The following is a 24,028-nucleotide window of genomic DNA, read 5'->3' on the forward strand; positions in this document are numbered from 1 at the left end:
AAAATCAACAAAACATTTACATGTAAGTAATGATGCCGGCTTTGTAAAACTAATTACTATATAAAAAAAGAAAATGCAGCACGACAGAAACAATGGTTACAGTTAAACGACGAGATGGGAATGAGGCGAGCAGAACTGAATTTTTTTCTATGTGTTCGGCAAAGAAGTCAGGGTCTTGGATTTTATACTACTTACTCTACTGACCCTACCAAGTCAACTGGTTGGATTCCCATCAAAAACAGCTAAAGGGTATTGCAGAAACCTGTTTGAGGACTTCCCTGGGGATCCAGTGATTAAGATTCCCCGTTTCCAATGCAGGGGGGTGCAGGTTCAGTTCCTGGTGGGGAGACTAGGATCCCACATATGAAGTGGCCTGGCCAAAAACTAAAAATCGAATCTTGTTTCCGTTCCATCGAACCTCACCCACCGAGCCTCATCCCCCGAGGATGAGAGCTTCTGAGGCTTAGAAGTCTTGCCACCGGGTCCCCTGTTTCTCCCCCTCACTGCGCACCTCGCTCCGGCCACACACTGTCCCGGTTCCGATTCTCCAGGAACGCGTCCCCGCCTTCACGCCCCACGCCCACCCCTGCTGCTAGAAGGAAGCCCTAGGCGTCGCCCTGGAGGGGGCGCCCCGTGTGCGCCCCGCGCGCGGCTCTGGGGACAGGTGGGCACGAGGTACCCTCTCGGCCTAGAAGGCAGAGTTAGGTGTCGCCTACCCGCGGTTCTGTCGTCTCGGACAGCGGCCGCGCGGCGAGGCCGGGCCGGGGGCGGCCGGCAGGGCGGGCACGGCGGCTTCCCCGCCCCGGGGCGGCGCCGCGCCTCCCGGCCCGCGTCTGCCCGCCGGCCGCCCGCCCTCTCGGAGCCCGGGCCGCCGCCATGTCTTCCGGGGCCAGCGTGAGCGCCTTGCAGCGCCTGGTGGAGCAGCTCAAGCTGGAGGCCGGCGTGGAGAGGATCAAGGTGAGGCCGGCGCCTGGGCCCGGGCGCGGAGACCGCCCGCTCCCGCCGCCCGCGGGCCTGAGAGGAGCAGGCCGCTCCCGGGCGGGGGGCTGCGGGGCCGACCCCAGCGCCAGCCGGGGAGCCTGCCGCGGCGGGCGGCCCCGGGGACGGCGCCCGGCCTCGCGGAGGGAGTGCGCGCCCAAGCGGCCCGGGCGCGGCGGCGGCGGCGCGGGCACCCGGAGTGGGGTGGCCTCCGCTCCCCGAGCTCGGCCGGCGGGAGGCTGGGCTCCAGGGCTGCGGAGGCGCCTGGACGGACGGGCCTCGGGGTCGGGTTGCCGGGATGCGCGGGGAGGACGGCCCCGCTCGGCTTTCTGGCCTGGTACCCGGATGGGTGGCGTGGCCGTTCGCCACGGCGGGGGCGAGAGATGGCGCGTTCCGTTTCGGATACGTGGACTTTGAAGGGATGCCCGGGAGGTGTTGGACTGCTTTGGCCGAAGCTCAGAGAACAAAGCTGAAAGGCCGTAGGGGAGTGGAAACCGAAGTTACCGGAGCGTGGAACCCAGGGACCCGCTGACAGCGATGGCTGTGAGAAGAGAAGCCAGAGAAAGCCAGCGTACTGGAGCGAGGAAGGAGAGGTTGTCAGAAACTGGAGCCGTAGGCAACGTGTCCAGTGTTTAGTCACTTGATAAAAAGCCTCTGGGGTGTGATTGGGTTTACCAGCTAGTGTGTAGCGTGGTCTGTAGAATGTGTGTGTGAATGAATGAACACTGCTGTGACACTCGGTGGACCTGACCGTGCCTTTACTCTGTACCACGGCCTGCTCCGTGTACTGAGACTGTGGTGAGTCCTTGGGGGAAGGTAAATAGTAAACATATTAACCAGTAACTAAAATAATTTCAGAACGTGATGTGAAGATTATATACAAGGTAAAGTGAGAGTTGTGGAATACAAAGGACGCTTCAGGGACATATAGTTGTAGAAGCCAAATCTAAATTATAATAGGATAGGCAGACACTTTTTGAAAAAAAAAAATTCTGGTTTTAAAGAGGAAACTTTTTTTTTTTTAATTTAGGACATGAAAAGCTGTATTTTGAGGTTGAGAGGAAAGAACACGCTGTATTTTGAGGTCAAGGGGGAGAAACAAAGGGAGGAGAACTGGAGGTGGAGACAGGGAGTCTAAGGGCGCCTGGGATTGCAGGGGCACCTTCTGAGATAAGAAAGGAGGAAGGATTTGTGTAGACATATATATTTCCAGACGGAGGCCTGAGAACTTGGATGATGACAAATGTCTTTGTGGGGTAGGAGTTTTCTTTTAGGGCCGAAAAAAGGGGAACTAACAGAGTCACAAGAGCTGAGGATGGGGGAGCGCACTGTGGGGAAAGCCAAGGGGCCACCTTGTGATTCCCAAGACCTGGCTGCTGTGAGATTCACTGTCTTATTTTCCTTCTTCTTTTTCTTCTTCCATCTCCAGCAGCATTTTGGCCCCCCAGGCATCTGTGGTGAATGGTTGTTGATCCACATAGTGAGTTAGCAGGGGAGTTTTGCCAGGAAGATAGAAATAGGAGTGGAGAGCAAGGAGCCCAAGGGTCCGGCTTGAAGGAGGCGGAACCAAGAAGGAACAGAGCCAGCCTCCCTGGGATGGGCCAGATGAAGAAGGAAGAGCTATTCCCCGTGAGGTCAAAGAGCAGGTGTAGTGAGAAGGCAGGAAGCAGCGGGAGAGATTGTGATCAGAGGGTAGGATGTTGGAGTGTGAAATTTCAGAGGCGGAGCAGTGTTGGCTCTCACTGTTAGTGTTGAGGAGAGGAGCTCAGGAAACGGAAACTAGGATTGCTGGACATGTTGAGGATGATGTTGGGGCCTGAGATGGAAAGAAAAACTGTGAGCCAGATGTCTGCTTATCCTGGGAAGTAGCTGGGGGAGGTATTCTTATCCACATTTTAAAAATAGTTACAGGTGATGAAATTAAGGCCCGGAGAAGTCAAGTGACTTGCTCAAAGTCATGCAGCTTCTTTGTGGGGTGTCCTCATTGGAGTATGGTTTAGGGGGCTTGGCGGGATTTTTCTCAGGCAGCACCTTAGGGAGTCACAACCATCCAGGGTCTCTGGTCTGCCTCATTTCAGGGCTCAGTGACAGACCGATGTTCTCAGCACATCCAGAGATGTCTTTTCTTTTGCAGACTTGCTAAGTGGTAAATAAAGTGCAGTATTGGTTTCGAAGCATTTGATGGAAAGCACCCCTTCCCATTGATTGGAATGCTCAGTATCGTTTCAAGGACCCTTACTTGCTTTGGAGAAGTCTCTCAGAAGTTGATTGGTCAGCCTGGGCTCCAACCAAGGAAAGGAATATTATTTGAGTGGGAATTAGCCCACTTCCATGGAGAGGATACAGCTTCTAAGGGGGTTGGGCTTACACTCTCCCAGGCCAGAGTCTCTGCCCCTTGAAAGTGCAAGAGAAATACCGACCACTTAATTCTTTATTATTTTCTTTACATATCCTCCACCTTAACTTTTTGACCATACTCTCTAGGCTAGCGTCTAGTTAGTCCCACTTTTCAGGGGGTCCTAGGAGATAGTCTCTTTCCACCCATCATGTGTGGAGTTCCCCTGTTCCCTCTGAAGGAGACATAATTAGCATGAACATAATTGGTTCCAGATTTCTTTTGAATTAATAACTTATGAGAGTCCCTTGGACAGCAAGGAAATCAAACCAGTCAGTCCTAAAGGAAATCTACCCTGAATATTCATTGGAAGGATTGATACTGAAATTCCATTATTTTGGCCACCTGATACAAAGAGCTGACTCATTGGAAAAGTGCTTTATGTGCATTAGCTCATTTAATTATTACATCAACTCATGGAGGTAGGCACTATTACATATACATTTCCCAGATGAGACGTAATGTGCCCAGAGGCTACACTCTTGACCAGTAAGCAGTTCTGCTTCAAAAGCATGATGGAGGAACCTCATCACTTGTTTTGAGAAGACTGGATAAGGCTCCACCAAGCCTTGTAAATATTAAAACAGTCTGTTCCCATGGCAAATCTGGATATATCAGTGCGTGGTTTATCAGTGAAAATTTGTAAAGGGCTACTTCTTTATACTTTGTCTCAAAACCAGGATTCTATATGGGTGAAAAATATGTTTTATCTTTCCTTGGTCGAATAAGCCACTAAAACAAAAAGGCCCTAAATCAAAGTTCATAGAAGTTGTAACTTTCCCTCTTTGGAGTTCAATTATTAGAACTTGCCCCCAAAAGAGACTCTTGAGGTTGTAGAAAGTGTGACCTTTATCAGGTTGTATGATCATTTTTCAGAGTTTCAAGTGACTGCTGGATGGATCTGGCTGTGAGCAGCATGTCAAGAGCTCGTGTCCCTTTGTTTCAGGTCTCTCAGGCGGCTGCAGAGCTTCAACAATACTGCATGCAGAATGCTTGCAAGGATGCCCTGCTGGTGGGTGTTTCAGCTGGAAGCAATCCCTTTCGGGAGCCCAGATCCTGTGCTTTACTCTGAAGACTGGTGAGTAGTGATACCCCAGGCCATCTTGGGGCCATGGGATTATCCTGGGGCTTCCCAAAGGACTTGGGCAACTGAGTTTTACATTTCTACTGTTCTTGAGGAAATTAAATCCCAGCAAAATGCACAACTTTACCTGAAGGGTGACTCTAATCTGCCTGCTTGTGGACTATAATTAGGAGAGCCTAAGTCCCCTTGTACTAACTCACCTGATGATAATATCCTTACGTACTTGAGCTTTTGAACTGACTTGGCCAATGGTAATTTCTTGTCCTTAATACCGTCTTCTCTGTCCTTACATCGTCCTGGAGTGGTGATGTTGCTTGGTGCTGTCAACTGACTCATTACTCTTGGGACTAAGGACTCTGCGGAGGAGACTCATTCCTGCCACCAGCTGTGATTTCTTTCCTAGAGGCTTTCAGAATGTATTTCTATGTATTAATGGAGGAACAAATGTAGTAACTGGGGAAAGTGTGAGTAGGGTTAAAAGAGCCTTAAAAATGTATTCTTGAAATGAAAACACCTCTTTAAAGGGTAGCCTACATTTCCTGGGTTCTAATGTGGTGTGTGGGGTCTCAATTCATATTTTCACTTTTTTTTTAAGAGGTCAGGGCATAAATTATTAGTCTTTTGGGGCCAGTATATTTCAAGTTACGTATTCTCAGGAGTGTTTATGGATTCTCCAGGTGGCGCAGTGGTAAAGAATCCGTCTGTCAATGCAGGAGATGCAGTTTCGATCCCTGATCTGGGAAGACCCCCTGGAGTAGGAAGTGGCAATCGCTCCAGTATTCTTGCCTGGAAAATTCCATGAACAGACAGAGGAGCCTGGCAGGCTACAGTCCATGGACTCGCAAAGAGTCAGACACAACTGAGTGACTGAGCACACACACACATACGCAAGGGGTGTTTGTACAGGAATTAATCATCTTAGATCTTTTTTCACATACTTGGAAAGGAAATTATTCACATTAAGAAGAAGGAAGTAATAATACTATTAGGTGCTATTGTGTCTTTTAATGGAAAATGTCTACATTTATGATATTTAAATAATAGTCTTATGTTGGCATAGCATTTGTCTTTTTACAAAGCACTTTCATGGGTATTACTCATTCAATGGTGTGGTTTGGATTTTCTGATATTAACCTGTTACTTTCTACTTTGAGAACCCTAACGTGACCTATGAAATAATGACTAGTTAATTTTATGTATAAATCTTACTAAGTGAAAACCTACCAAATTTTCTTTACAGTAGAGAAGAAGTTCGCTGAAGAATGCTTTCAAGCACAAACTGATGAATGACTGCCTCCAAATTTCAAGAAAACACTTCTCTAACCACATGACTTCTAGATATTTCACAGGACCTTTCCTGTGACCTGGTCCTTTAGCCAACATTCTACAGAAATTGATGTTTCTACTCAAATGAGGAAACTGGGTGAAGGTGTAGATTTTAAATAATAATGGCCTGATTCTTTGTTGAAGTGCTTTATACTCAAACAAAAACCTTACCACCAAATATACAAAAATACACTTCTTTCATTAAGTGAATTACTAGTGTTTCTATGCCTGGAATGTTAAGTATGTTTTATTTACTAGATGTTTACATTTTGGGAAGGAAAACAGTATTCTTTGTTAAAAAATTGAATATTTGTAATTTGCTGTTCCCAACTAAGATCTTTATACCATAACAAAATTTGTTCTTTTCTCATGAATTTATAATTTCTAAATGAAGACAGGCAAGTATAAAATTGGGGGAAGAATGGGCTTTGTTAATCAAATGATGTCTTGATTTTTCTAAATGAGGAGATTGTTTTATTTTCAACACTAAGCATGGGCTCTGTTTCTTAACCTTGTTTGAAAAGATGAATGTTGTTTTCTGTATGAGACTGCCCCATCCTGAATATGAAGCAGATTTGATCTTCCTCTTCTTAAGTTCCTCTACTTTATAGGGGTGGTTTTACTTAAAAAAACCCAAAATCTAAATTATTTCATATTTAAATGTGATCTATAGAGCATTGCAAATGATTTTTTAAAAGTAATGTGAAAATATGACAACCTAAATGAATTTTTAATGTCACAGGTGTATTATTTTGATGATGTGCCTTTGATTTAATTTGGGACACTTAAAAGAATACTTTGTGTTTGTTTTAATCTTTGAAGAACTTGGAAATAAAATTTCTGCTTAATTTCTACTAATGACAGCAACATTTTATGTCTGATTTTGTTTTAAGGCTTCATAGATTTTGTTTGCTTGGGCGATTGAGTGCTGAAAGTGGGAAGTGAAATTTTTGTTTACAAGTCCTTGTAGAATTTTGTGAAAAATAGATATAATATGCAGAAATATCTCAATTACTGGCAACACTTGCTCTTTGAGATAGCTATGTATTCTTGTTGTTCACTCGCTAAGTCATGTCCAACTCTGGAACCCCATGGACTGCAGCATGGCCTGGCTTCCCTGTCCTTCACTGTCTCCTAAGTTTGCTTAGATTCATGTCCATTGAGTCAGTGATGCCGTCCAACCATCTCATCCTCTGTCACCCTCTTCTCCTCCTGCCTTCAGTCTTTCCCAGCATCAGGGTCTTTTCCAATGAGTTGGCTCTTCGAATCAGGTGGCTAAAGTATTGGAGCTTCAGCTTCAGCATCAGTCCTTCTAGTAAATATTCAGCATTGATTTCCTTTAGGATTCACTGGTTTAATCTCCTTGCTGTCCAAGGGACTTTCAAGAGTCTTCTCCAGCATCACAATTCAAAGGCATCAATTTTTCAGCGCTTAGCCTTCTTTATGGTCCAGGTCTCATTTCCATACTGGAAAAACCATATTTTTGACTATATGGACCTTTGTCGGCAAAGTGATATCTTTGCTTTTTAATACACTGTCTAGCTATGGATAAATCCATAGATAAATGGGGATATCTTTGAACATAAGTAGTGTTACAGTAGAAAAGGTAGAAGTCACTGGTTGGAACTCCTTTTAACTTCCAGCCACTAAACTTCCAAATCTAAGTGATCTAAATCCCTTCCATGGGATCAAGATTCAGATGTCCCTTTTCTAACCCACTTACTCATTCTGTGGATTTGTTTCATCTGCTCTGGAGTGTCATGTTATCAATTGTCCTTTCTTTCCTTTATCTTCAATTTCTCTGTTGGATTCTTTTTATTAGCATTTAAACATTTTAGAAGCTTCCCTCGTGGCTCAGAGGGTAAAGCGTCTGCCTGCAATGCAGGGATGCAGGTTCGATCCCTGGGTCAGGAAGATCCCCTGGAGAAGGAAATGGCAACCCACTCCAGTACTCTTGCCTGGAAAATCCCATGGACAGAGAAGCCTGGTAGACTACACTCCATGGGATCGCAAAGAGTCGGACACGACTGAGCGACTTCACTTTCTTTAAATATTTTCTATTCTCCATCTTAACAATAAGCATTTTTAAAAGTCTCCATTAAAAAACACATTTTCAGTTATAAAAGATGAGTAAGCCTTAGAGATCTACCGTTCAGCACAGTGCCTATAGCTAAGAGTGCTGTACTATTTATTTTAAAATTTGCTAAGAGGGTATATTAATTGTTCTTATCACAAAAATAATAAAGCAGGAAGAAACTTTTGGAAGTGATGGGTAAGTTAATGGCATAGATTGTGTTGCGGTTTCATAGGTGTATACTTATCTCCAAACTCATTAAGTTGTATACATTAATTATGTACAGCTTTTGATGTGTCAAAAAAAAAAACACCTCTTGATTTCACTTTCCCTTTGGCAAAAACTTGGTAAGATAGTACGAGAAAAATATAGACATCTCACATATGAATATAGTTGCATCTTAAATATAAGCAAATCAAGTTCAGTAGTTTATCAAGAGAAAAGATACAAGCTGACAAAGCTAGTTCAACATAAGCAAAGCATTGTTATTCTTTATATGAAGGGTTTAAAGAAGAGAATTTATGCCAGCAAGTCATTTGATAAAATTCAGTAGTTCTGAATGAAAACAAAGTGAATTTGTGAAATGAGAAATTAAAGATGATAAAGGCAGTTTATTAAAACCAACAGTAAATTTCATATTACACGGTGAAATGTGGGAGCATTCAGTATATTAGAAACAATATACTTTTTTTTATCACCACTATTATTCAGCATTACTTTGGAAGTCTTAGCTAATGCAGTAAGATGAAAAAATGAAATGGTGTACACATTTAAGAAGAAATAATATCTGTATTCATGGGTTATATAATTTTACACTTTAAAAACTCAAGAGTTTAATAAAAAGAATACTTGAATTTGTAATACAATTTAGCAGGGTGGCTAAAAAAATAAGTATTTTCTACACAGACAATAGTTAAAAATGGAAATGGATACATCTTTGTAAACCAACTATAATTTTAAAAGTAGAAATGGAAACTATCCCATTTCTACTTTAATGACAAAGCTATAAAAAATACTTGAGAATGCATTTAACAAAAGTGCAAGAATCAAAAGTTTTACCAGTGTTTATAGAACGGAATCTAAAATTTCAGGATTACAGGACAAAATGCAATCTTACTAAAATTTATGTAGATATATTGGAATTCCTTTTTTATTTTTTAAGGGAAGCTAGTTAAAATAACTGAAAGTTTATATGGAAAATCAAGTGTCCAAGAATAGCTTTTAAAACTGTGTGAGTGTGTATAAAACATGAATCCCAGGGACGGGGGACCCTGGTGGGCGTCTGTCTATGGGGTCACACAGAGTCGGACACGACTGAGGTGATGCAGGAGCAGCAGCAGTTAAAATAACTGAAAGTTTATATGGAAAATCAAGTGTCCAAGAATAGCTTTTAAAACTCTGTGTGTGTGTGAGTGTGTATAAAACATGGGAGGGTAAAACTTGCCTTACCAGGTACTAATTTACTTTGAAACTGCTGAATCAAAATGATATGACTTAAAAATAACAAATTCAAGGGCTTCCCTGGTGGCTCAGAGGTTAAAGCGTCTGCCTCCAATGCGGGAGACCCGGGTTCGACCCCTGGGTTGGGAAGATCCCCTGGAGAAGGAAATGGTAACCCACTCCAGTATTCTTGCCTGGAGAATCCCATGGACGGAGAAGCCTGGTAGGCTACAGTCCACAGGGTCGCAAAGAGTCGGACACGACTGAGCGACTGCACGGAACGGAACAAATTCAGAATAAACAATATTATTGTGGTCCTAGGAATAGACAAATAGATGATTGAATTGATCATAATAGTACAGAAGTAGGCCTGATTTTTTTTTTCCTATTCAAGGGAAACAAATGGTGCTGGCATTACTGGCTATCCATTCAGAAGGAAATAAAATTGGGCCTGTATTATACTCTAAAAAAAATTCCTCATAGGTTAAAGAAAGGTGATACAAAGGCATCAGAAGAAAAGTTAGAATAGTTGTGTAACTTCAGGGTAAAAGAGGGCTTCCTAAAAAAAGCAGGAAACCCAGAAATCAAAAAAGAGAAGAGGTGTATACTTGATCAAATTAAATGTAAACAATTTAGATAAATAAGCAATTTAAATAGATAAGTATGAAATTTAAAATTCTTGTACAGTAAAAATAAACCAAATAAAAAAGCAAAAGCAGAAGACTTGTTTTTTTCAGCTTTCATTTTGGATTGCTACAATTTTCACTCCCCATCCCCACCAACCCAGACTACTCCCACTTATTATAATTGTTGGATTGTTTGCTTTAGGGCAAGCTTATTTTTTGGGGAGAAAAACCAGACTCTTCCTGTGAGAGGCAAAGAGTGGGACACCCTGGTGTTTATGCCCAGTTGTATTCTGAGTCTCAGTGACAAGGGAAGGAGTATCTTACCTCCCCCTACAATTGCAAGGGGCAGCTTATGTTCTGATGAGTCCGACAAAGTTTGGGCTGGGCCTGGGAACTTGGGGGTAAAGCCACTCAAAGGTCCTCAGAGGTGAGCATCACAACTACTAGTCATAGGTCTAAGTTTTGGCAAGTAACACCCCTTCAAACGTGAAAAAAAACCTCATGGGGAAATGCTCTGAGAGAAAGAACGGAAGTTTCCATGGCAAGAAACTGGGAAGTTGGGACTATTCTAAGTAATTTCATGTGATGTGGTGCTTGGGAGAGGATCTTGGAGGCTGGACTGACACTTGTAAGCCCCTAACAAGGACCTTTCCAGACGCTTCAGGCTTCTATGGACCAACCCAACTGCTTCAGTCGGTGCTGAAGCAGAGCTAATTTACTTTATTCTCTGTTCCTAGGGTACCAACACAAGACCTGCCTCTCAATAATACCTCTGATAACGGGCTTCCCAGGTGGCTCAGTGGTGAAGAATCCACCTGCCGATGCTGGAGACTCGGGTTAGATCCCTGGGTCAGGAAGATTCCTTGAAGGAGGAAATGGCTACCTGCTCCAGTATTCTTGACTCTGATAGGCAAGAGGCATCACAAGAGGCTGCTCCAGGCCCAGACAGAGTGAATGTGTCCTTAAACACCAAGCATCACTGAGAAATGCAGGCAGAAGGACTCGGGTGCTTTCACTGTGTTTGGTGAGGAGGCAGAGGGGTGTGTGTTGATAGCTTGGCCTAAGCTTGCCTCAGTCTAGGGCGTTGAAGAAACTCCTTTCCTCTGCAAGCTGATTAAAGATGGGATCAAGGAGATCTGCAAGTTGGGAAGACAGCCGTACCTTGGTTTAGGAGCAAACCTGCTGAAACTTTAAGAAAGTACAATAGAAATTCTAATAAAATTTCCAGAAATAGTTTCTTTTTGAAGTCTCCACCCTCCACATACTCAAGCAAAACCAAACATCCTATATATAAATAAAAGTGTAGTAAAAGAGTAAGAGAGTTGATGTAAAGTCGAGCCTGCTTCCAAAAGGAGGATGTGTATCAAACACTGAAAAGAAATCGAGTGAGGTGATGTCTGAATGTCCACTGAATCCCATAAGGTAGAAATCAGTTTTGGTAGTAACAGGATGACCATTTCAGAAGCCAGGAAACAGACAGGAAGAGTATGCCTATGGTCTTCAACCATTTTTGCTAAAATAATGTTCAAAATCCATGTACCTCCATTTTGCTGGTGGTGGTGGCTTAGTCACTAAGTCATGTCCAACTCTTGGTGACCCCAGGGACTGTAGCCTGCCAGGCTTTTCTATCCATAGGATTTCCCAGGCAAGAAAACGAGTGGGTTGCCATTTCCTTCTCCAGGGGATCTGCTCAACCCAGGGATCGAACCTACATTGCATATATAGCTGGTGCATTCTTTACCACTGAGCCACCAGAGACTCCCATACCTCCGTTTTAGAGACATATAAAAGTTTCATTATAACTCTGAGTATCTGCAAAGAATAAAATTTTATTAGGAATATTGACATTTTAAAATAAAATTAAGACATCTTTCTTTTAAATGTATTCAATGGAATATAATTACTACAGTAATTAGAAACCTACAATTATCCATTTAAAAATATACTAACTATCCTCTCCAACTGTACAGGAAAGCATTCTTTCTCCCATATACTGACACTTGATATTATGAATTCTCAAAAATTTTGCTGATCTGATAGGTGAAAAAAATAGTAACTTGTTGTTTTAATATGCATTTGCCTGATAAATAATGAAGCTACATACGGTTTCAAATATGTTCCCGGCTATTTTTGTTTCTTCCGTGAAATATCTATTCAAATTTTGCCCAGTTTATTATTACGTTGTCTTTTGCCTATCAATTTGTAGGAATTCGTTGTATATTAGGAATGTAAGCCCTTTTGCTATCATGTGGGTAGCAAATGTTTTCTCTCAGTGATTTGTTTGAATATTTTGTTTGTGAAGACAACATTTTGATTGCAAGTTCTCTAACTTCAATTCTGCCCTAGGTTTTAAGTTGGTCGTGTAGAGTGGACTGTGATGATCTTCACTTCTGAACTCAGAGGGTCAGACTGAGATGGAAGCTCCTTTCAAAGACTTGCTGGAGGCAGCGGGCCTTTGAGGAGACAGCAAAATAACCCTTTGATTATACATCCAGTAAGGTTTTCTGCCTCTTTTTTAAAAAGGGGCTCAAGATATTTAGGTGAACTGGGGAGATATTTGGATCTTATAACAATATTTTGCTAATTAGAATACTTATAAAAATAAACTATAAAGTAGAATAGATATCATGAAAATTTAATATAGGAACATCAAGAACATCTAAGAACAATTGCATTTTCTTTGATATATGATCAAATCTAGATAATTTTATTACTGGTTTATCATTAAAAAAACAATGAAATGTGGCATGCAGCACTATTCTTTCTTTCAAAAGAACCTCAGACGAGTTTGTCCGTCAAGTCTACCAGGGACTTTTTCATACACAAGACGTTGTTTTTTGAATTGCGGTAGTTGTAAGCCTGTGAAATCTGTTAAAAGGAAGAAAAAGAAAGCTGTTTTATTTCTGATAATAGTAAGTGTAGCTATTTTTTTCTCAAATGCTCAGGTGGATCTTGTCTCTTTATCATCTATTTACAGTGCTGAAAGGTCCAAACAGATAAAATAGTGACTATTAAAAATTAAATTTTTAGCATAAATGTGCCTGTTCTTAAAGGCCTGATACTAATTAGTGTAAGACACATGTATGTGTATGTTCATGCCTTGCACAAACAATTAAATCTCCCTGGATTTAAGACTCTTGCTTTTAAGTTTTCCTTCATTAAGTCTGTTTCTTAGTGCATATCTGTAACGTTGAAGTATTTATCCTGAGCTCTGATCATGGATGGACTCACATTTCATGACTGTGTTAGATATGACACAGTTTGAAATATTTCTAGATTTGTATACTTATAGAGGTCGATTGATTAAAATAATAAAAAGAGAGGCTAAAATATTTAGAATGGTAGTAATTATTCCCAGCAATATAGTCTCATAATTGCAAGGGCTGGATACATTTTGAGGAAATTTAAAAGGCAATGCAGTAGATCATTTTTATCACAGAGACCATAAATATACCTTCAAGACAAATGGAAAATTATCTTGATGTTATACCAATAGCTCTGGACAAATTTATGTCAGAACTTGACATAATACAAATAACACAATAAATTAATTTCATTTGAATGTAGATATGAAAATCAAATAATAGTAACCATATTCAATAGCATATTTAGAAAAATCATTCCTTAAAAGCCACTTAGGTTAATCACACAAATGACATAAATGATTGATTATTAGTATACCTATAAATGTTAACTGATATTAATGTCAAGAGAAAACATTTTCATTTTCCCCAATAGGAACCAAAAAGAGTTCGAAATAAAATTCAGCATTTATTTCTTGCAAAAGTTCTTACAAAACTAGGGAAAGAATATTTCCCCTTAAAATCAGGAAAAAACAAATTATGACTATTTATGGGACCAAATCTAAATTTTTGGAATCCTAGAACTTACATGGTTTGGGGATTCTGATTTAATAAAATAAAGAATTTAAGATTCTTTGGCACCATTTGGCCTCACAAAATGGTCTACGTAAAAGAGGAGTTTTGAAACTTCCAGCTTCTCCTTTCTTTTTGTTTTTTTTTCCCATCATAGTAAGGCCATCTTTGTATAGCCATCAGAACTTAATATTTTGTTTTAAATGCTCAGACCAATGCAATAAGAAATACACAAAAGGTATAATAACCAAATATGAAAAAATAAAGTCCTTTTAAAAACTGATATGATTAAATGTTCAAAAACATCAATTGTAAAATAGAGAGCCAATAGTAGTATCTATTTAATAGGACTAACAGTTAAATAATCCACATAAAGGGAATATAGTAAGTTTTTAATAAATATTAGCTCATTAAATATCCCAGCTTGACAAATAGGCTACTTTTCTAATTGGCTAATTTCTTTACTTAGTTTTTGTTACTTTTAGCCTTCTGCTTGACTTAGATTTGTTCTTTTTATTTTTTTTAATTTATTTTTTATTGAAGGATAATTGCTTTACAGGATTTTGCTGTTTTCTGTCAGACCTCAGTATGAATCAGTCATAACTTCTTCAGTTAAATGCTTAGTTCATCTGAAGTTACAAGATTTTGACATAATTTTTTTGCATTTATTTTCTTAAAAGTCTATAATTAGAATTTTGATTTTTTTGATGCCAAAGTTATTGAAGATTCTTAAGTGTAGTAATTAGAACAAAATTTTGTTTTAATTTGGAGATGATTCTATCTTTTAAAATTACCTTAGAGAGTAGTTTTATCAACTATTGAATCATGTTACCTGTTAATGAGTTGTCTCCTAAGTTAGATGAAGACTCAGCGTGCCTTTTCTGTTCTAAACATATTCCAGCTCTTTGGTAGAAAGAAATACTGTTGAATTCTTTTTGATTTACATTAGAATCAGAAGCACAGGATAAATCCAAACTGGGGACAGATGGTAATTCTTTCCAGAAAGTCTTTTTAGTCCCAGCATTTGAACTTTCACAGATGAAGCCTTCTAACTCATCTGACTGATATTTTTGCTGATTAATGAATAAATTATCTTTCTGAGAGTACCATTTGTCACATGTACTCTGCTCTGTACCACTCTGTAAGTTGAATGAATGATTCTGTTGTTCCCATACATTTCTCTTAAAATTCCAACGAAGAGGAGGTTGAGAACCCTGAAGTGAAAAGACAGGAGCTGACAATTCTTTTTTTATAGGTCCTTTTTTTTCATGTGTTCCCTTTTTCTGATAATTTATAAAGTGAGGGGTGACTCTCTTCTGAGTGTTGATTGGTGATATTATAGTTTCATAATTCATTTCTGTTAGACCCAAAGAAAAGACATCTGACTCTGAATCATTCTGGTTCAGAAAGGAATTACCAGACACATTCCTTGCTTCTATATTAGTCGGAACATAATTATTCTGTACCATGTTAGGGTTACAACTAGACTCTTTCCAGTGGCTGGTCTGATTGTAAGAACTCACAGATGGTAAAATGCCTTGCATTTCTTTTAATTCCATAAGGGAAGAGGTATAATTTGAAGTGCTGTTGGTATCTTCACGTGCTGTCTCTCCTAAGTCTGAATATTGATAATTATTATGTTCTTGAATGACAGAATCTGAAGAGCCAGAAGCTGAACTCTGAGAAGTAAAGGTTCTGGTCTGATCCCTGTTTTCCCGAGGTGATGAAATTTGAGGTGATTTTGTTATGGAAGGACTAGTCTTGAATAAGGAAGTGATGCCACAAAAATGCTGAAAAATTTATAAAGTTAATTAATATAATGAATATGCAACATAAAAATCTGTCAAGTAAATATAATGATGCTTAACTGTATGGAAATAAGGAAAACTATAAATAAGTAGTCCATTCAAAGATATTATATTGATCTATGAGAACAGAACATAATTTGGCTCCCATTAAAAGAAAAACTTATTGTAATTTGCATCTGTTTCCTAATCACTTAGAGTTTTTAGTTACACAAGTTATCCATGAATACCATTTCCTTCATAAAAATCAAAGAGAGTTACTGATAAGTCTAAAGTTCCCTTTAACTACTATAATGAAGGCATCAGAGCTGTTTGGAAGAGATGATGTAAACATGTGAGAATAGAGTGTGCAATTGAATATCTGTGGGCATAATAATGCTTCAAAATGATCTGAAATGTGATAAAGGATTTGTGCAGAATTATAACTTTAAAATGTATAATGTGATTGACAACCAGTGAGAATTCTGTATGAAACTTAGCTTAAGTAAATTATTTCTTCGCCCTTTGAAGTCCAAAACAAACTTGGTTACCTTCATTTTGAAAACCATTATGGTGAAAATAGATAGTCAAATGCAAAGGAAATAGACTCATAGAAGAATATGGATTTCAAATAACTAACCTTTAACACTTTTTCTGGAACTTCAGGTAGGAGTTCCTGAAGTTGACAAAGAGTTGCTAACAATATCCAGTTCAGTGAAGGTCCTTTATTTAACATGAGCTGAGCCACCAACGGAGTAACACTTGGAAAATCAAGTAAGTACATTTCTTCCTAGAAAAAAGTTTAGGGAATAATCAGAAGTGGTCTTTTTACTCTGCTCACTCCAGCAGATTAAAATTGATGTCATTGCACCTACCACTCAATTTGAGATGCTTGGGGAAAAAACTATGGCCAGGAGGGAAAGAAATTTGTCTGTCAGTAAAGATTCTAGCACCCAGAATTGGGAAGGATCTTAAAGTTCACTGAGTCTAACCACTCATCCAAAGTGATTCATTATAGTTCATATCCTTCAAATGACAATTGTTATCTAATGATAGCTCTTCTAATGAGAAACCTTTTAGGGGCCTTCATTATTTAGCTCAAGATTTTTTCAGCTCTCCTCTTTGTAGACCGTATGCCATCATAGTTTGGTTAAAATAAACCATGTGTATGATGTCTAACAGATGTTACAATTTCAGAAAAGGCTTATTGTGAAGAGTATAGGAAGAACTTCTATATAAGTCTAGAAGTATATGTTTTCAGAAAGATCTCATAAATGTCTAGAAATGTAGCAGCCACATTTATTACTAAATTCCTTTTTTTTCCCCTGGGTTACATTGACTTTTTGCACCTTCTTTGACTTTATCAAATGACAGACATGTTAGTAGATTGGACATGGCTTGGTAGGAAGGAAATTGCATATACATACACACAAAAATGTTCTATTCATACCCATACCTGCTGATAGTACTATATTCTGTTTATGCAAATAAAAGTCCTATGATTTAATATGTATGAATATATTATTTGTTTTATAATTTTATTTTTTGAGTAGGTAAAATAGTCACACAGTTCAAAATTCAAAAGGACTAAAAGGTATGTAGTAAAAAGTCCCATTCCTACTCCACTAGCTCAGTTTTCTCTAGAGATAATCAATGATATCATTTTGTGATATCTTTCCAGAGATAGTTTATTCATTTGTAAATGAATACATATAAATATTAATTTCCCCCTTTCTTACACAAATGATAGTGTACTGGATGCTCTGCACTGCAACTTTTACATTTCATTTAATATATTTTGAAAGTCATTCCATGTTAGTACATAATGATCTCCATCCTCATTCCATGATTTTAGGATTTGAATATATTTAAAAATAAGGTAACAGAAACACTAGGTTGGTATGAGAACCTGGAAATATCTATGCTTAAGCAAAAGGAATTTATAAAAATTAACTACCTAATCTTATAACTATTTCATAACTCTACTTTCACTTTGAATTATATAATTGAATTACTGATGAATCACGGAATGATAGAATTGTGCAATTCTCATAGCTATTATTCTTGAAAGTTTAAATGTAGGAATTAGAAAAATTATTATATTCTTAAAATATTAGACGTTGAAGCCATTAGGTCACCCTATAGCAAGTTCATTTTGAAATTTCATGAAATAAGACCCCCTTAAAATAGCTCTATGAAGTTGAAAAATGCTCATAGTTCTGGAAAACTGTCTAAATAAACGTACATTATGGCATTATGGCATATTGTTGCATATGCTCATGCAAGCATGATAAAACAAGAAAATTCTACCAGAAAGAGAATTCAAGTACATATATTTATATTTGCTCTGCAAATCTCTAATTTATATGTTAGGAAATAAACCTTAGATGGTGCAACTTTAAGCCAGGACTTATCCAAACATTCATGAGGATCTCTCTTCGAGGTCATTAAATTGTGGTCAGCAATTTGTCGAATCATCAGTGCAGTCTCTTCCACTCCTGGGGCAATTATAAGCTAAAATATATTTTTTATGTTAGATTACAGGGAATACTAGGAAGCAAAATATGTCATTCAAAAATTGTTTACGATTTGAAGAAACAAAACCTCAGTAGATTCTAATCTTTGAACACTATTTTCGACTATAAAGAAAGCTGAGCACCGAAGAATTGATGCTTTTGAAGTGTGGTGTTGGAGAAGACTCTTGAGAGTTCCTGGACTGCAAGGAGATCCAACCAGTCCATTCTAAAGGAAATCAGTTCTGAGTGTTCACTGGAAGGACTGATGCTGAAGCTGAAACTCCAATACTTTGGCCACCTGATGAGAAAAGCTGACTCATTGGAAAAGACCCTGATGCTGGGAAAGATTGAAGGCAGGAGGAGAAGGGGACGACAGAGGATGAGATGGTTGGACGGCATCACCAACTCAATGGACATGGGTTTGAGTAAACTCCGGGAGTTGGTGATGGACAGGGAGGCCTGGCGTGATGCAGTCCATGGGGTCACAAAGAATCAGACATGACTGAGCGACTGAACTGAACTGAACTTAGATACAATTTACTAATTTATCTATGTAAAATTCAGGATGTTTCATTTGTGAGGATAAACAATTTACTTTCCTTCCTTAAATATGATATCCTTATAGTTTCTAATTTTTGGAATTAAATTGTTTTTCTTTACTTCCATTTGGCATTTATTAGTATAGTCTTTTAAACATATTTGGTGTTTTATTTCATCTGTATTAGAAGAAAAAGCAATTTGGATGTCACTAGAAGGAAATGGCAACCCACTCCACTGTTCTTGCCTGGAGAATCCCAGGGACAGGGGAGCCTGGTGGGCTGCCGTCTATGGGGTCACACAGAGTCGGACATGACTGAAGCGACTTAGCAGCAGCAGCAGCAGTAATATTTAATATTTTGCTTTTTGTAGGTTAAACCTAATAGTTCTCAAGTAAAAATAAAAATGAAAGATATAGTGCAATATTTTATAAAAACAGAGTTGAAAAATAAGGATGTTTACAGATTAATTTGATGCTGTATTCAAAAAGAAAAATATGTTTTGATTTAATATGTTTTTGGAATTGTTCATCCAATCATGGCTTGCTTGATGGTAAGATACCCCTGCCAATGTGTATGTATTAAAACTGTATGCTCAGTCACTCAGTCGTGTCTGACTCTGTAACACTGTGGGATTTCCCAGGCAAGAATACTGGAGTGGGTTGCCATTTCCTCCTCCAGGGGATCTTCCTCACCCAGAGATCGAACCTGCATCTCCTGCATTGGCAGGTGGATTCTTCACCACTGAGCCACCTGGGAAGTGTTAAACTTAACTCTAAAAGGAGTTTTTAATATCCCCTACTTCCTGTCTGTCACTTATGTTTTCCTCCATGCCCTTCTCTCTTCTGAAATGCCAGCCTTTTCCTTCCGCTTTCATTTCTATTTTTATCTTCTTCATCTTTTGGATTTTGGATTTTATCTTTTACAGAAAGATAACTAATTCATGGGTTAGCAGTTTAAAGTGGATGGAGAATACTGCCCTAAACAATCATATCTTAATAATATAAATATTCTGTCCATTGGTGGAAACTTAAGAAACAAAGACTGTACAAACCTCGCAAAAATAAGTATGACATTTGCTTTTCTTTCACAAGAATAACAAATACAAAGCAATGGACATGAGTTTGAGCAAATTCCTGGAAATAGCGAAGGACAGGGAAGCCTGGCATGCTGCAGTCCATGGGGTCACAAAGAGTTGGATATGACTTAGTGACTGAACAATAACATATGCATGCTAAAGAAGGACTTTCTTTATATTAAATATACAGAATACACAGAAATACACTGTTTGATTCCAGGTTTATTTTATTAAAAGTTTTGGATATTTTGAGAAGATCTGAGACATTTAAATATAAATTTTATTTTAAAGGGCATAATTTTATAATGGTAATTATACTCTAGGGTGAGGATTCTGGAGCTTTTAGCTCGACTTTGGGAGATTTAAGAACCCCCGCCTAATATTGTTTTCAAAAATTTGCTTGTGTGTAGCTATACATTTTTCTTCAAAGAGAGTTCTTAAGAAATTTATAGAACTTTTTTTGAATTTTAGAGTAAAATATGGGATGAAATACTAACAGTAAAATACTAGCAGTATTTTCTTTTAGTTTAAGAAAATCTATTTGAATTTCCCAATACTCCTTTTATGGCTAGGCTTTCCAGATGCTTGGAAATAAAAAAGTAATCCAACCTGATGGATTCTTTTTTGGCCCTAAAGGCCAAATATGCAAAAGGCCAAGAAATGCAAAAAAGCAAAATGGCTGTCAGAGGAGATCTTACAAATAACTTGAAAAGAAGAGAACTGAAAAGCAAAGAAGAGCAAAGATATACCCATTTGAATGTAGAGTTCCAAAGAATAGCAAGGAGAGATAAGAAAGCCTTCCTCAGTAATCAGTGCAAAGAAATAGAGGAAAACAACAGAATGGGAAAGACTAGAGATCTCTTCAGGAAAATTAGAGATACCAGGGGAACATTTAATGCAAATATGGGCTCAATAAAGGACAGAAATGGTATGGACCTAACAGAAGCAGAAGATATTAAGAGGTGGCAAGAATACACAGAACTATACCAAAAAGATCTTCATGACCCAGATAATCACGATGGTGTGATCACTCACCTAGAGCCAGACATCCTGGAATACAAAGTCAAGTGGGCTTTAGGAAACATCACTACGAACAAGGCTAGTGGACATGATCGAATTCCAGTTGAGCTATTTCAAATCCTGAAAGATGATGCTGTGAAAGTGCTGCACTCAATACACCAGCTAATTTGGAAAACTCAGCAGTGGCCACAGGACTGGAAAAGGTCAGTCTTCATTCCAATCCCAAAGAAAGGCAATGACAAAGAATGCTCAAACTACCACACAATTGCACTCATCTTACACGCTAGTAAAGTCATGCTCAAAATTCTCCAAACCAGGCTTCAACAGTACATGAACTGTGAACTTCCAGATGTTCAAGCTGGATTTAGAAAAGGCAGAGGAAACAGAGATCAAATTGTGAACATCCGCTGGATCATTGAAAAAGCAAGAGAGTTCCAAAAACATCTATTTCTGCTTCATTGACTATGCCAAAGCCTTTGACTGTGTGGATCACAATAAACTGTGGACAATTCTGAAAGAGATGGGAATACCAGACCACCTGACCTGCCTCTTGAGAAACCTATATGCAGATCAGAAAGCAACAGTTAGAACTGGACATGGAACAATCAACTGGTTCCAAATCGTAAAAGGAGTATGTCAAGGCTGTATATTGTCCCCCTGCTTATTTAACTTATATGCAGAGTACATCATGAGAAATGCTGGGCTGGAAGAAGCACAAGCTGGAATCAAGATTGCCGGGAGAAATATCAACAACCTCAGATATGCAGATGACACCACCCTTATGGCAGAAAGTGAAGAAGAACTAAAGGGCCTCTTGATGAAAGTGAAAGAGGAGAGTAAAAAAGTTGGCTTAAAGCTCAACATTCGATTTTAGTCGGCAGTGGCAGCGGCAGTGATACTGCTGCTCCTCCCAGCATCCCTGGCGCGGCCATTTCAGCCCCATCTTGGCCAAGGGGAGGGAGCTGCAGCCGCCACTTCAGAAGTTTGAATTTCAGTTTCTCCAGGGCCTGCGAACCGGGCGCACCGAGGAAGAGTGGAAGAAGCTACCGTAGCTACCTCACACAGCCGGCGCGCCGTCGCTTGCCGAGAAAAAAAAAACAAGCTCAACATTCAGAAAACTAAGATTATGGCATCCGGTCCCATCACTTCATGGGTAATAGATGGGGAAACAGTAGAAACAGTGGCAGACTTTATAATTTTGGACTCCAAAATCACTACAGATGGTGACTGCAGCCATGAAATTAAAAGATGCTTACTCCTTGGAAGAAAAGTTATGACCAACCTGCTGCTGCTGCTAAGTCACTTCAGTCGTGTCCGACTCTGTGTGACCCCATAGACGGAAGCCCACCAGGCTCCCCCGTCCTTGGGATTCTCCAGGCAAGAACACTGGAGTGGGTTGCCATTTCCTTCTCCAATGTGTGAAAGTGAAAAGTGAAAGTGAGGTCAGTCAGTCGTGTCTGACCCTTAGCGACCCCACAGACTGCAGCCTACCAGGCTCCTCCATCCATGGGATTTTCTAGGCAAGAGTACTGGAGTGGCTTGCCATTGCCTTCTCCGACCTAGACAGCATATTAAAAAGCAGAGACATTACTTTGCCGACAAAGGTCCCTGTAGTCAGGTTATGGTTTTTCCAGTGGTGATGTATGGATGTGAGAGTTGGACTGTGAAGAAAGCTGAGCACTGAAGAATTGATGCTTTTGAACTGTGGTGTTGGAGAAGACTCTTGAGAGTTCCTTGGAGTGCAAGGAGGTCCAACCAGTCCAAACTAAAGGAAATCAGTCCTGCATGTTGAGTGGAAGGACAGATGTTGAAGCTGAAACTCCAATACTTTGGCCATCTGATGTGAAGAACTGACTCATTGGAAAAGACCCTGATACTGGGAAAGTTTGAAGGCAGGAGGAGAAGGGGACGGCAGAGGATGAGATGGTTGGATGGCATCACCGACTTAATGGACATGAGTTTGAGTAAGCTCTGGGAGTTGGTGACAGACAGGGAGGCCTGACGTGCTGCAATCCATGGGGTTGCAAAGAGTTGAACGTGACTGAGCGACTGAACTGAACTGAAAAGCCAAAAGTCATATTACCAAATTATTCTAAAATAATATGTCTAGGAAACCCCCTTAATGTAACAATGTCATCAAGTAGGAGAATGGGAGGCTTGAGTATTGGTGATATATTGATAACAGAATTAGAGCAATTTGATCATATTTGTTTCTCAATTCTCATGGAAAAATGAACCTACTTTTAAGAGCATTAGGAAAACTTGAAAAGCTTTTGGAATAGTTGGAGTCAGGTAGGAAGACACTTTCATTTGGAATGGATTGTGCCTGGGCAGTAATTCCTCTTTCATCCCCAAATGCCTTCCTTGGAACATATACTTTGTAAGCCATGTCACTGTACCTGAATAGTGTCACTTACTGGTATCAGATACCCCATGTAGATAGGAATAAAATGATTCTCTAAATCATGTTTTCCATATGACTACTCACTATTATCTTTTCAAGAAAATTAGGGATATCAAGGGAACATTTCATGCAAAGCTGGGCTCGATAAAGGACAGAAATGGTATGGACCTAACAGAAGCAGAAGATATTAAGAAGAGGTGGCAAGAATACACAGAAGAACTGTACAGAAAAGATCTTCACGATGAAGATAATCATGATGGCGTGATCACTCACCTGGAACCAGACATCTTGGAATGTGAAGTCAAGTGGGCCTTAGAGAGCATTACTATGAACAAAGCTAGTGGAGGTGATGGAATTCCAATTGAACTATTTCAAATCCTGAAAGATGATGCTGTGAAAGTGCTGCACTCAATACACCAGCTAATTTGGAAAACTCAGCAGTGGCCACAGGACTGGAAAAGGTCAGTCTTCATTCCAATCCCAAAGAAAGGCAATGCCAAAGAATGCTCAAACTACCACACAATTGCACTCATCTCACACGCTAGTAAAGTCATGCTAAAAATTCTCCAAGCCAGGCTTCAGCAATATGTGAACTGTGAACTTCCAAATGTTCAAGCTGGATTTAGAAAAGGTAGAGGCACCAGAGATCAAATTGCCAACATCCGCTGGATCATGGAGAAAGCAAGAGAGTTCCAGAAAAACATCTATTTCTGCTTCATTGACTATGCCGAAGCCTTTGACTGTGTGGATCACAATAAACTGTGGAAAATTCTGAAAGAGATAGGAATATCAGACCACCTGACCTGCCTCTTGAGAAACCTGTATGCAGGTCAGGAAGCAACAGTTAGAACTGGACATGGAACAACAGACTGGTTCCAAATAGGAAAAGGAG

General features: G+C 39.6%; 2 protein-coding genes and 1 long non-coding RNA gene across 4 annotated transcripts in view; 2 read left to right on the plus strand and 1 right to left on the minus strand.

Annotated features, from left to right (window-relative positions):
- Window positions 1-807: 807 nt before the first annotated feature.
- On the plus strand, window positions 808-6,641 carry GNG10 (G protein subunit gamma 10). 2 transcript variants are annotated; one of them, XM_088838273.1, is made up of 3 exons: window positions 808-957; window positions 4,320-4,451; window positions 5,135-6,641. In XM_088838273.1, the coding sequence occupies exons 1-2, from the start codon at window positions 877-879 to the stop codon at window positions 4,443-4,445; spliced, it is 207 nt and encodes a 68-aa protein (XP_088694399.1). In that variant the 5' UTR covers window positions 808-876; the 3' UTR covers window positions 4,446-4,451; window positions 5,135-6,641. The 2 variants fall into 2 exon arrangements, with proteins under 2 accessions (XP_088694399.1, XP_088694398.1); XM_088838272.1 differs by having other exon boundaries at window positions 5,698-6,641.
- Window positions 6,642-8,743: 2,102 nt separating this feature from the next.
- On the plus strand, window positions 8,744-19,539 carry LOC129557050 (uncharacterized). Its single transcript, XR_016037906.1, has 4 exons — window positions 8,744-12,417; window positions 15,453-15,518; window positions 16,249-16,356; window positions 18,120-19,539. It is a non-coding gene; the product is annotated as an uncharacterized LOC129557050 (long non-coding RNA).
- SHOC1 (shortage in chiasmata 1) overlaps window positions 12,668-24,028 on the minus strand; it is an 85,915-nt gene continuing 74,554 nt past the window's right edge. Inside the window, exons 24-27 of the mRNA XM_088838271.1 lie at window positions 17,965-18,096; window positions 16,223-16,372; window positions 14,631-15,588; window positions 12,668-12,791 (exon numbers count right to left, since the gene is read on the minus strand). Coding sequence (XP_088694397.1) covers window positions 12,691-12,791; window positions 14,631-15,588; window positions 16,223-16,372; window positions 17,965-18,096 — 1,341 coding nt within the window. The 3' untranslated portion in view covers window positions 12,668-12,690. The remainder of the gene's footprint in view (window positions 12,792-14,630; window positions 15,589-16,222; window positions 16,373-17,964; window positions 18,097-24,028) is intronic.

This window comes from Moschus berezovskii, chromosome 7, assembly GCF_049115385.1.
Source record: "Moschus berezovskii isolate FMDL1 chromosome 7, NW_MosBer_1.0, whole genome shotgun sequence".
Lineage (NCBI taxonomy): Eukaryota > Metazoa > Chordata > Mammalia > Artiodactyla > Moschidae > Moschus > Moschus berezovskii.

Coding starts and splice junctions, on each gene's coding strand:
- GNG10 (XM_088838273.1), top strand. CDS start 877: ATGTCTTCCGGGGCCAGCGTGAGCGCCTTGCAGCGCCTGGTGGAGCAG. Junction 958..4,319: donor CCGGCGTGGAGAGGATCAAG/GTGAGGCCGGCG, acceptor CCTTTGTTTCAG/GTCTCTCAGGCGGCTGCAGA.